Raw genomic sequence first — 12,972 nt, forward strand, 5'->3', positions numbered from 1 at the left:
TGTCTGTATCTACCATTCGAAGTTGAATGATTAAGATCTATAATAGATAAAAGCCAATGCTCCAAGCTTTGGATGTATCTTTTATGACGGAGACTCGGGATGTGGTCCATGTGACAAGTAAGGAAAAGTGGTCGTCGTACATTGCTGGGCATATGCTGTCAGTTCAGTGTCCATCTATTAGATCACGACGGTTTCACCTTTTCAGTTTGCTTTTTGGTATTTCGATCTGTTTCAATCGCGGGTTTAACTGCATCTAGCTCCTTTCTTTTCTCCATTCCAGTCGGGAGCGGACACGATGCTGACCGATCAATGTTAAAAGTTCCCTCAGAACCAACAAGTACACCGGTTGAATACAACTCTGTAGTTTGGGCACTGTGCGATTCTGGCCAACTTTCTGTTCACAAGAGGGATGTCAAACGTCGCTTAGCTGAGCTCCATTTGGAAGGACTGTCAACAACAACACAGCTAAATATCATTGGCGCTGTTGGCGTGTTGGAATGCTGGATGACTACAGTGAAGAAGGAAAGCAGGAAAATTGAACATTTACCGGCCCAAGTTTTCGATGTTTACCTGACAGAGTTCTTTCCCTTACTGAAACGCCGCAATCGTCAAGACTACGACCCAGATTCCTTTACGAATTTCCGATCGTTCATTGCTAGGTTTTTGAGAGAGAAGAAATATCCATACTCCATACAGTCATCAGCGGCGTTCACACAGTCTCAGCAAGCCTTCAAGTCGAGGCGAAAGCAGCTTGAGCGGGGTGCAGCTGTTCGAAGAATAGTCGAAGCCAAAAGGAAAGAACAAAATCTGGCACAGTTTCAGTCATGATGGACGATTTGTACTCAGCTAGATGCTAATAGGAATTTAGGAACTCGAGTTTTTTGAGTGAACTGGTGATCTTTGTTTTATCAATTCAGATGTAATGGAATGGATGATGTAGGTTACTATCTTGCCTACAAAACCCCTAATCACAGGTGTGAAATGTTCCTGCTTGGAGGATTGGATTGTAAATTGTCTACTTCTTTAACGGTGAGCTTGAGGTAGAGAAATGCGCGTAATGGATAAAGGATATGACCACCAAGCAACTAACACTATATTTAAAATCACTTGTAGTATTTCTTGACCCACCTGAGATGATGCAAGCAATAATTGTTTATGAATTTACTTATGTAAATTCCAGAATGTCTAACCTCACTGTGTTACTGAGACAATCATAGTTCGCCTTTGCTTTTTAGCATCTGAAGCACGTGCATATAAAACTACGGGGTTACAGTAATAAAGGGGCCATATGGAATGAAGAATGACACTGATTTATGTTCTAGTCATCAAAGGTATTAATATTACAGCGAAGAAATTGTCGTTAGCCTTGGAAGAAACTTCAGAAACCCATGTGAGATTTGACGGACAGATCAGGTTGTAAGGAATGTACGTACATGTATGAGGCTTTTGTGGACTGTAGACATCTATATATGCAGCGGTGTGAAGTTCAAGCATCCACATCTCTGTGTCAAGATTTGTGTCCACATCTGTGTCCACTTTTCTTAAGTGCAGTAATTTTCGTTCCGTGTTTAGTTTCGTAGCTTGGTGATAAACTGCTATTATTTGATTCTTGCGTTTAAGATAGAATTGGTATTGTAATTATTACAATATATTTTTACACAGTGTCTATGGTTCTGTTGTTTTACTGATAATATAGTTGTAATTTTAGGCATTCTTGTGATCACCACTCTGGAGAAAAAATGAAGTAGATGCTAATTAACTGGTGGCTTAAAAGTGCCATAGGAAAGTTGAGAGACCATTAGTTTTGAAGACTGACGATACTCCAGTCATAAAAATAGAACGTGGTTGTTAATGATTGCCATCAACTTTTCATTGGGTTCCTTCTTTATAAAGCAACAAGTAGTTGCAAAAAGTCGAGTGATGCTTACAGGGCCTCTTACCCAGGGCTAATTGAACTCAGTAGAGGATGATTCGCACATTGAGTGCAGCATTGTCCTCATCGGCATGTCGAGTAAATAAACAACGATATTACATGTGTTCTTTTGGGATCCCAGATATATGTATCGCTATCGATATGATTCAATATCAAATTATGGAAGACATTTTTTCTCACTCTCCAACCTTTGACACTCGTTTCCCTTAACAGTTCCAGAACTCCAGATGACATCTGAAAACGATGCAGAATTAAGCATACCAAGGACGGAAACCTCACTGGCCTGCGTTCTTGGCGCTCAGCGGGAGCTATGGGCAAGTCACCGAGGACGAATGAGCCGCGGGAGCAATCAGGAATCCAGGAAAAACATTAAAGCGAGAATTCCGAGGATTTCCACTAAGACACCGGCCACCATCAGGAACTTGGTGAATGCTGTCGGGCTGCTGGAACAGTGGCTGGCGTCTCATTTTCCTACCGAGAAGCGAGTCGTTGAAACAATCCCACCCGAGAACTTAGACGGGTATCTGGCGGATTTCTTCACCAACGTAAAGAAACCTTGCGGAGAAGATTACGACGTGGTGTCGTTCTCAAGCCTTCGTTCGAACATTAACCGTTTCCTGGAAGAAAACGGCTATCCTCATTCCATCAGTAATACTACCAGCCCTTACTTTAGCCGCAGCCAGGATGCCTATGTTTTGCGGAGGAAAGTCCTTAGCCAGTTGTCGTTTGAAAAACGCAAGCGACAGTTAGCTTATGCAGAAGACCTAGCCAATGTCAAAATACTTTGACGCTATCGAGAGAAGTGTTAAGTGGGATGTACAAATTACGATATGTTTACAGAATGAACTATCAGCCGTGATCCAAATGACCATACTATACTTAGGTAAAGGTGTCATCAATGGTTATTAAACTTATGGCTTCTCCCCGTGCTATTGACCAAATTTGACACATGAAATGATTGAATCTAAGAGACTATCGTGATATGGTGTTAATGTAATAGGATCTCTTTTTGTTGTCAGAGACATTTAGCTTTATTTCAGTCTGACGAAAGCTAAACTTTCATCGGTTGTTGAGGAAACATAATTCAACATCGTTATCTACCAGAGTTACTTGTCTCGTGCTTTACCACACTACGTACATGCACCATATCAACAGAAGAGATTAGAATTACCTTGTCAAATTCCAAAATGGACGTGTGGTGATCCTTTGCTCATTTGAGTTTTTGCACGGTAGAGTCTTAGACTATTGAAACAGTACGTATTCCTGAAGTTTAATTTTTATGTATGCATTTGTTATCCGAGTCTCCCTGGATTTCCTGAGAGCACAGGTGTAACTTGAATCTGTGACAAGCATCAGTGAGAAGTGAGCCAAGGAGAGACAGTATGACAAGGAGACATTCTAGTTACAGTTCATACCCGCTTTCTTGCACGATTCCGTCCTACTTTCGTATTTATATACTTGCTTAGTTCTTTGGTGGTTTGTGTTAATTTGGAATTGGTTTTTTATGCCTTACGCAAGCATTGCTCACTCATATAACGAAGGTCCAGTTCATGGACATAAAAAATGGAAGGCGTTTGGACGATATTATAGTCATGGGGAAAGTAAGACATGCATGCATCGTATCATTAAGAATTGAAAACTTGCTCTGTGCGAAAGGTGTTTTCAGTTAACTTTGCTGCCCTCTTGTTGGTTGGGATAGGTGATATGAGATGATTAAAGACTTACAGCATAGACTGTAAGATCAGAACAGCGACGACAGTGTGATAGCTGGTAAATGGTCACCCGTAACTGGTGAAATGCGGCCTTTTGTCAGTTTACCTCAGTCAGGGTTTTATTCTAACTGTTCCTGTAAATGCGTAAATAGTAACAATTTACACGCCTCTTGCACCATGAATTAAATAGAATTAGGTAAAATAATGCAGTGATGTTAATTGCAATTTCTTAGACGTCACTGGTCCAGAATTACTCAAAATGCTGTGTTGTCATCACGTTTAACTCACAATCACATTAAAACAGTGCAAAGGAATCAGGCCTAGGAGATGCTTAGTCCACCAGCAGAATCCTGGTTTATGCAGGAATACAGTGTCATTAAAGACCGACAGCATAGAGAGTAAGTTCAGAGCAGCGGCGACAGTTTGATACCTTCTTGTTAATTTACCTCAGTCTAGTTGTCGGTCCAGTCTCATCCTGGAGCGCACCTCTTGACCATTAGTTGACAAATCACTTCGCTTGGATACAGCTCTTACCTTTTTATCGGTTGACAGGACTGTCGAAATTTAAACTTTATGTAAAACTTGCACCTTTGATCAAGCAAGCGAGTCATTGATCGGACAAGCTGTGGTTACAATTCTTCGGACACTGTAGCTAACAGTGAATTGCGTTCCCAGATAATAGCCTTATCTGAGGGTAACATATACTCATGTGAAACCACATCTTGAAGGACAAATCTGATGATTTAGTGCAGCATTATGTTATATATGCATTCGTTGTAATTTCTACATTACTCAATATTTCTTTAAGGTAATTAATTGGAATGGAAGTGACCAATCGGGTAGATATATTTTTTGTGTTCAACGTTTTGTGTTGAGAAAGGTGTTCATAATTGGACTGTGAAAATTTGCCGTGGTACGGGTCCCATAGATATTTTTCGCTTGATTTGAGATTTGTACCCCTTCGTCAGACTCTACAGAAATTGCAGTCTCCGTAAATTTTCACGCACATGATGTTTTATTTTGTTCTGTCTCGCAACACACCTTCGTGAAATTTACATCTGTTATGATGTCATTATCTATACTTTATTACAAATACGTTGAGCTTAAGGACTGCGTCCAAAAGTGCAGTAGATGTCTCATTTCATGAATATATTCTGAGTGCTCTTTGTTTGAAGCTGTTTCAAGCCATGGTGCTATGGAGCTCGCTTGATATAGAGTGGACTATATGTCATAATCTACGTAAAACCGTGTCTAAGGTTCACATGCTCACTGATTGTGTATGAAATACCAAATATTACAGTAGCGTCGCTCATTCCATCTACTTTAACAGTCCTTCTCTGTTGAAAGGAAGGCCTAGGCATTTACTCGATTAGTTGCGTTCTGTAGAACGCGTGGATTACTTGTCCCTTTGTGCGGATATGAGAGTTCTTGCACACATATACACATTAACACATTTTCTACAATTTCGCCACATGACCGTGCGTTTTTCTTCACCGTTCCAGAGCAGCCAGCGGAGCTAAGGAATACCGAGCATTCGAGAGAGTGCGGTTGGGACGGTCAGCGCCAGGCATCAGTTCTTCCACACTGGTCGCCTCGGCAGGTGAGGGAAAGTATTCGAGCGAGAATTCCCCCCAGTACCAGTCATTCCAAGCAATCGGTTACCGCCACATCAGACATAGTCAGAGCTGCAGGGATCCTGGAACAATGGATGACCACTAGATTTCCAAAGGAGACGCGGCACTTCGAAAAGATACCACCAGCGGAGTTGGATAAATACCTGGTAGAATTCTTCAGGACTGTGAAACAGCCGTGTGGCAAGGATTATACTCCGAATTCATTTGCTTCTTTGCGCTCACAGATCAATCGTTTTCTAGAGGTGACCGGGTACAAGAATTCAATCAGCAAGAGCCTTTGTTTCTGGGACAGTCAGGAGGCGTACACAATCAGGAGAAAGACGTTACCTGATCCATCAGGGCCAAAACCCCATTGAGACGCTAGGGTGTAAGGCGTTACCAACTATATTGAGGGAGACATTGCTTCGTGGTGTCAAAACGCTACAAGCCGCGTTAGGGAAGGCTTTACCTTATGATGTCCAGCATTTCAAACTGTATTACGGAGCATGGCGTTTCCATACCAGACGAGCCAAAGCACTGTGAGGGGGCATTGTGTTGGGGTGTCTAACTTAGTGTTGTTTCGTTTAGACTTATGCCAAAATATGTCCAATCAGTCTGTTCATTGTAATGTGACTGAGTAGATTGTATACTTGGCACCGGCAGAATTTATCAGCCTTTTTGGCAGAGGTGGCTGACGAAAACACGTTTTGACTTTAATACTTCTCAGACAATTAGCTGAGCGCAAGATCACCTTATATGAGGAGTATGGCGTGGTCGTGTCGTGTCGTGTCGTGTACTGCGCTGGCCTTAAAACCAACAGTATGCTCTCATACAAGTGAATAATAAAGCCAACTGACTTGTTTTTTCGCTAATATAGACCAACTGAATCTGTAGTACTTCATAGAGCGAGTTAATTTTTCGTTTGAAGTTTAGGGCCATATGGGAAGGCACCCTTTGCTTTTCTTTCATGGCACTGTTGAAGCCTTCACTGTTGTTTGTAATTGCATGAAAATTTAAAAGTATAGGTTCACAAGTTTCCAACACGACCCTGAAAGTATGCGGTATGGCGCTATCGTTTGGTGTTTTCTGTGCATGAGCTCTACAATCCAGGATTTATTACCTTTCCTTGAAACGAAGAAAATATTTCATTAATCGTTAAGTACAAACATATATTTACATGGCATCTATGTCTGGAAAAATACCATGTGTCCTTGGCATCACATGAGTAAATGTACTTAAGACATTGATACTAACACCGACAATTTATTGTATTTTATCGTGTCTGATTCAACGGTTGATACTCTAAATTGAGGTTCAATCCCTTCCTGGGACTGACGATGTGCTGGAGCAATCGCGCCCTCTTTACATGTAGTTCGGTTTTATCTTGCCAAATGACGGTGGTTTTAATACTCCTGGCACTTGTGTTACTTCCACCCATGACATTATATGCGGTCGTGGCATATTCTTGAGTTGGGGAACCAAGCACTAGTCAGTCATTCAGTCCGTATATTTGAGAAACATGTTGATCTTAAGTGTTAAGATACGTTATAGACATGTTCATGAAATTGCACCTGCGTAAAGAAATGCAAATTTGTCTGTAAGTGATGAGCTAAAAACACTTCATTTTTCCCTGGAGTAGATGTCATATTCCTTGAGTTGAAAAACCTTATATCTCATTTCGAATTATATGGGATACTATACATGTAGTTCGAAATGATATGTTCATATGGTTGTATATATGTACTCGTGATTAGAAAGTTTGATTTGTTTTGTTTTATTTTGTGTGGTTGGCAGGGTATTGTAACACAGTGCAGTGTGTTCTAGAGGATGGTATAGAAGCTCAGTCTACATTGCCTATCAGTGTTTTCTGTTTCTGATCGCAGTGAGAAAATCTTGCTTCTCAACATGAATTTTCTATACAATGATAGATAAGACTGACACTTGAACGCGATTCTATCTGGTAACAGAAGAATCTGGCTCACATTTCCGCCTTTAATGAATCTAACGCCCAGTGTTTGAACTGACATTTTCGCTTTTTGGCAGTGTTGGAGGCAGACGTGTTGGTCAAGGTGGGCGAGAATAGCGGGTACGGACGGGTTTCGTCGCCCGGAACCGAAAATCAGCCTAGTGCTGTCCCTCCGTGGAAGATGTCCATCATCACAAGGCAGCATTCCAACAAGAGCATCCAAGCCCGTGTTCCGGATACTGGTAACAAATCCAAGGCCACCGTCAGAAACATAGCCAATGCCGTTGGAGTCCTGGAGCGCTGGTTGCTTCAGCATTATAAGGAGAATAGAAACGTGGAAAACATACCACCTGCGGAACTTGACCGCTACCTGTGTGAATTTTACCGCGTCATCAAGAAACCATCAGGGCAGGATTATGATTCTTTGTCGTTCGTCAACTTGCGGTCTTGCATCCATCGCTTTTGAAAGAAAAGAATTATCCGACGTCCATCATAACAAGCCCGGAGTTTTATTCCAGCAAGGAGGTATACCTTTTGAGACAGAGGATGTTGCAATGCAATGTGGTGGATAAATAACCTGAAGGTCATGATGGCAGCTGTAATACCATCGCCATTTCACATGACTTGTTGCCAAATGGTAGACTATACCCCCGACTCATGGAACAATAAAGCAAACCTTGTGATCAATGGTAGGCCACACGTTATGTGATCTCTTTTTTCACATAAAGGGAGGTAAATTTGATATGCAAGCAGGTAATCTATAGGGGATAGGCATATCGTTGTATTTGAACCAGTGTTGGGGAAAATACAACAATGAGCAGAGAAGTAGCTTTTAGACTAATATTTAACATCGTTTTCTATCCTGATTACGCAGAACTAAGTATTAAGAGATAATCTCTATTAACTATAGTGTGTATTTTATATGTGCAGGTGGCTTTAGTTCTATATCTATTCTATATTTAGACACTTTTGAATGCTTTGGTATTACTTGTTACGTGTGAGCACATTCAAAACAGTCTACGTAGGACAACCTCCTGGTATATGTTATTATCATTACTTCAGGCAATAAGAGATGAGAAGGCTTGGCATATATTTCACTCAAAGATACTCTTGTGAAATATCTTCGAGATTTCGAAGGAAAATTTAGGGTACAGTTGCAATGATATTGACAGATCTGTAGACACAATTTCCTTTGTGTGATTCCAGTAGCCAATGGATGACTTACACTTCACGAGTTCCGAGTGAGCATTTGTCAACTACCACATTGTCGTCACTGCTCTGGTTTTACTCCCTACGCTGTAGTTTTTTTCATGTTGGGCACATTTGCTTGGTTACTACTTTAAATAGTAAATAATTTAGGACAGATGCATGTATATTCTAATTATTCACCCGAACTAGTATTGAGTAAACACGATAGAGATTAGTTAAGGTAACAAAACTGAGTTGAGGGCGATAGGAAGTAGACATTGGCAATGGAAGTTGGTTGAGGCGAAAAGTATGGGTTAAGGGCGATAGGAATTAGTTACCTTCTTTTAGCGCTTGAGGTATCATTTTCGTCCTGTACATGGTGAATGTACCCGGTACTAGGTCCCATTAGCTTATTTGCATGTTACAATTTCGTTTTATTATAGCCCTGTTTCCTTGGTTGGAGTAAGACTGTCACCCGATATATTCTGCATTGGTAGTGAAAGAGTAAGAGCCAAACTGTTGAATCAAAACTGAAAACCTACCGAACCTGTCGTTTTGTATGTATCTCACCGTCTTGTACAGAAAACGATAAGTAAAAATTCAGACGTTCAGGTCATGCATTATCATGATAATGCTGTGTAGGGTTATATTACCTCATATTTTTTTGCTAAAGATATCATTTTTTTCCGTGGACTTCAGATCATGAATGACCTCTTTTAACATTAAAGGATATAAAGAGACTTTGTGGTTTTCGTCTACCGTTTTCAATTCTCGAGAGTTTTCGGGACACCTGCAGCTTCTAACAGACTGTTTAGCAAAGAGCTGTTCGCGAATTGCCACGTAGTGTTGTTTAGCAAGAGCTGTTCGCGAATTGCCACGTAGTGTTGTTTAGCAAGAGCTGTTCGCGAATTGCCACGTAGTGTTGTTGGTTACATCTGGTTTAACAGGTATATTAATGCGTCAGTATATCGGTATCCTACTGTGTACGCGGCGAGTTGGCCAGGAGGAGTAATCCATTCACAGGCGTCAGAAATAAAATGGCATTTTTTTCTCAATTCAACATGCTTTGATCAAGTTTAGAAAAAACCTATTTACCTATCCAGATTTTGTTTTGAAAAAAAAAAAAATAGGTTTATGCATGGCTAGTTTATAAGAACGAATGGGTTTACGTATTGTCAATGTGAGACAAGCTAAGCTGACCGATTGTCGCTCTCATGCTACAGCCAAACAGACCCAAGATTTGGCCAGTGAAATTAAGCTCATAATATAGCTCATAATAGCTGTTCTGCCTACCAGATGGCCGTGTACAACAGATGGCCGTGGTGGCCTTCTAGTAAGATGAGTCGGACACCGTTCTGTGGGTAGTAAATATGAATGTGTATGTGAGATTTAGATTCACTGAAAAATGTATAGTACACAGTTTTTTTGTCCAATATCGCTAACCACATAGAGAAAAAAACGTTGTATAACGTTAAAGAATCCGATTTCGTGTCAGTTGGTCATACAGGATTTTGTTTTTCTGCTTGCTTATAACTGTACTAAGTTAAATGGTTATTAGGCTCGTCATTCAGTCGCATGGACTTGGAACGGATTCAAGCTTGAGAGCAAGCGCTTCACAAACTGTAGCCAATGGCTTTTTTTTCTTTCCCCGTTGCAGGGCCCGGACAGTCCGTTTCCTTTGACCCTGCTTCCGTTTGGTTCATCTGACGGCCGACAACCTAACGCGCCATCGGGGCCTTCTTCTTACCCAACTGTTTCCTCTCGGTCGTACCCGTCATTAAGGATGCTCAGTTGCCGGAACACTCGACGAAACAGAATATTCGGTCACGAATAAGGGACGTCCACTTGAAATCTTCCCAAACAGTGACGAACCTAGTCAGCGTGGTAGGCGTTGTGAGCCGCTGGTTATGGCGGAAATACTCGGAGACCAGACCCATTGAGGAAATCCCGTTCAGAGAACTTGATCAATATTTGATACAGCTCTTTGCCGTTCTGCGAAAACCTACGGGGCTGGACTACGATCCAGAGACGTTCTGTTGCTTTCGGTCTAATCTGGACAGGTTCTTGAAAGAGAGCGGCTACCCGTTTTCCATCACCAAGGCGCCGGAGTTTGCCCGAAGTCAAAAGTCGTTCCAGGACAGACGACGATCTCTGGTCCCCAGATCTCAGCAGAAAGCCAAATATGACGTTTTTCAGAATTTGGTGGGGTTCAATAATGCGCCCAGTACTCAATAACTTTTAGAGACGTTTACGAAACTTATACATGACTGTTTTACAAATGACACAGTGGATTAGACAAGATACATTAGATTGCAACACGGAGAGTAAAACGAGAGCAGTGATGACTGTGTATAGAGGTGTTTTGTCTGTCAGTTAGTTTTGACGGAGGGAGAGGCTAAACAGATCTGATAGTACATATTCATAATGACCTGGTCCAAAATCTTTTTGGCATTGTGAAGGGAATTACATCGTTAAAAGTGAAAACATATATACTGACATAAGCATATTGATGGAGAAGTGAAATATTAGCCGCCAGCTATGATTTCAGTCTCGAGATCCAAGTTCTTTCTTTCATCGAAGTATACGGCGAAAGACCACGATTGAAGGCTGTAACCTGAAAGAGCTTGCTTCTCAATGCAACCATGTTTTTATATATAAATATATTTGTGAGCACCACTTGGGGTCAACTGAGCCCCACTTGAGGGCCAATTTCATTCTCCCATACCCAAATGATGATGTACTACATTCGAATGTCTCCTGATCGATGTTCTTTTTCTAATGATAGAAAATCAAATAGTCCTCTTAAAAAGCGTTCCCCCGTTTTAATCAAGGCTACGTCCTTGCTATAGCTTGATGACTAGATGGAATGTCTCACGAGATTCTTGGGATTATGTTACTGTGAGAGATATGCCATCAGTTTCCTGCAGTAGTAACATAATCTGTTTTGTTTTGTGGCTGTTCAACAAGAAGTGACTTACTACATGTTTAAGAGCAAATATGTCTCGTGCACGAGCTTTATTCTATGCTGGAAACAAATTAACACTGCTGTAGTTGTACATCAGGGTTGATATGCATGTAGATTTACATTTTCTACTGTGAAAAAGCAATAAATGTCATTGCCAGTTGCAACTGCCAATTTATTTTATTTCATTTCTGGATGGCATGAGAATCAGAGAAATAGAGCACCAGAAAAGCAATATACTGATAAAATTAACATCTTCGTTGATAGAGATTGATTTGCAAGTAACATTCAACTCGTGGTAGGGAGAGACGATACATCGTACAAAGTGTAATGAACATGGAAAATAATGTATTAGTGACATTGCTTTGGGGCTATAACGAAAGGTAGTGTCACCTGAGCTTAGTTACAGATGGAGATATATGTGAGTAGCATTGTACTTTAATTGTTTAAGGAAAACCAAAATTCGCATTAAGCATAGTTGAAGATGGGAGATACATGCAAGTAGCATTTTGCTTGGACTAAGAAAAGACATTGCATCATACCCAGCGTACTGGCGGATGGAGAAATATTTGAGTGGCATTCAACTTTAGCGAAGAAAGACAATATCTCATACCAAACATACTTTAATGGAGACATGGGCGAGTAGCATTGCTCTTTGGTGAAGAAAGGCAGTACGTCGTACCAAATATACCTGTAGATGGAGATATGTGCGAATCTTTAGCATTGAACTTGGGATAAGATGTGCAATGAGTCGTACCAGATGGTACTGGATATATATGGCAGTAACATTGAACTTGGAATAAACAATGGGGATATGTGTCTAAAGCATAGTTGAAGATGGAGATACCGTGTTTATTTCACGTGCTCGATGGATTCATTGGCTAAGAAAGCAAAACACAGTTTAGATGGAGATAAGATATGTGTATATTTTATACTGGAATGCATTTAAATTTTAACCAAAAAAGGAGACGCAATGCTCATACAATGCGTAAACTAAATGTACTCATATGCTAATAATACTGGACAAGGACACTGTGAACTGGTACTGTAACACCACTGTCCACGTCAACCTGCTGGTGCCAGCTGGTTGAACATAAAACAGCACGATATCGTTAACATTTTAATAGGTTTATTACTAATACTACAGCAAGATCGTGAAGCTTTCGTGAATTCCTCTATCAGTTGTGCTCCGTACAGCTCGCTGTATTTGTTTTCTTTACATAGCATTTCTGACAGTCGCGCGTTATTCTCTGGAAAGCATTGCGCGGGTAACCCTCCGGACTTAAAATCACCCATCTGATCGTTGATATCACTGTTGTACGTTCCAGGACCGAGCGGTTTCACGCCAGAGGTTTGGGAGCTGTGTGTGGATAAGGAAGACAGGTCCATGAGAGGTACCGGACAAGCACTCCTCTACCCAGCGTCCATGTCCAGTGCAGGGATACGAAAGAGGATTCCGAACTGTGAGGAAAAACCAAAGGCTTCCGTTCGAAACATCGTCAACGCCGTTGTATTTTGGAGCGGTGGTTGTGGAGAGTTAAAGGAGAGTCTAGAAGGATCGAGACTTTACCACCCGAGCTACTCGACGCTCACCTGGC

The 12,972-nt window shown here is 41.1% G+C and overlaps 1 protein-coding gene across 9 annotated transcripts in view; it reads left to right on the forward strand.

Moving 5' to 3' along the window:
- The window catches only part of LOC135463599 (zinc finger protein 16-like), a 52,641-nt gene that overhangs the window by 19,541 nt on the left and 20,128 nt on the right, over positions 1 to 12,972 (forward strand). The window contains exon 4 of one of the 9 annotated variants that reach the window (XM_064740928.1): positions 7,302 to 9,107. The exons of 6 other annotated variants lie outside the window; for them this stretch is intronic. In XM_064740928.1, the coding sequence (XP_064596998.1) occupies positions 7,302 to 7,690 (389 nt within the window). In that variant the 3' untranslated portion in view covers positions 7,691 to 9,107. Of the gene's footprint in view, positions 1 to 280; positions 1,743 to 2,146; positions 3,376 to 7,301; positions 9,108 to 12,972 lie in introns of those variants that run through there. 2 more of the 9 variants (XM_064740919.1, XM_064740921.1) reach the window with 2 other exon arrangements.

The sequence above is a fragment of the Liolophura sinensis genome, chromosome 3 (genome assembly GCF_032854445.1).
Source record: "Liolophura sinensis isolate JHLJ2023 chromosome 3, CUHK_Ljap_v2, whole genome shotgun sequence".
NCBI classification, from domain to species: Eukaryota; Metazoa; Mollusca; class Polyplacophora; order Chitonida; family Chitonidae; genus Liolophura; species Liolophura sinensis.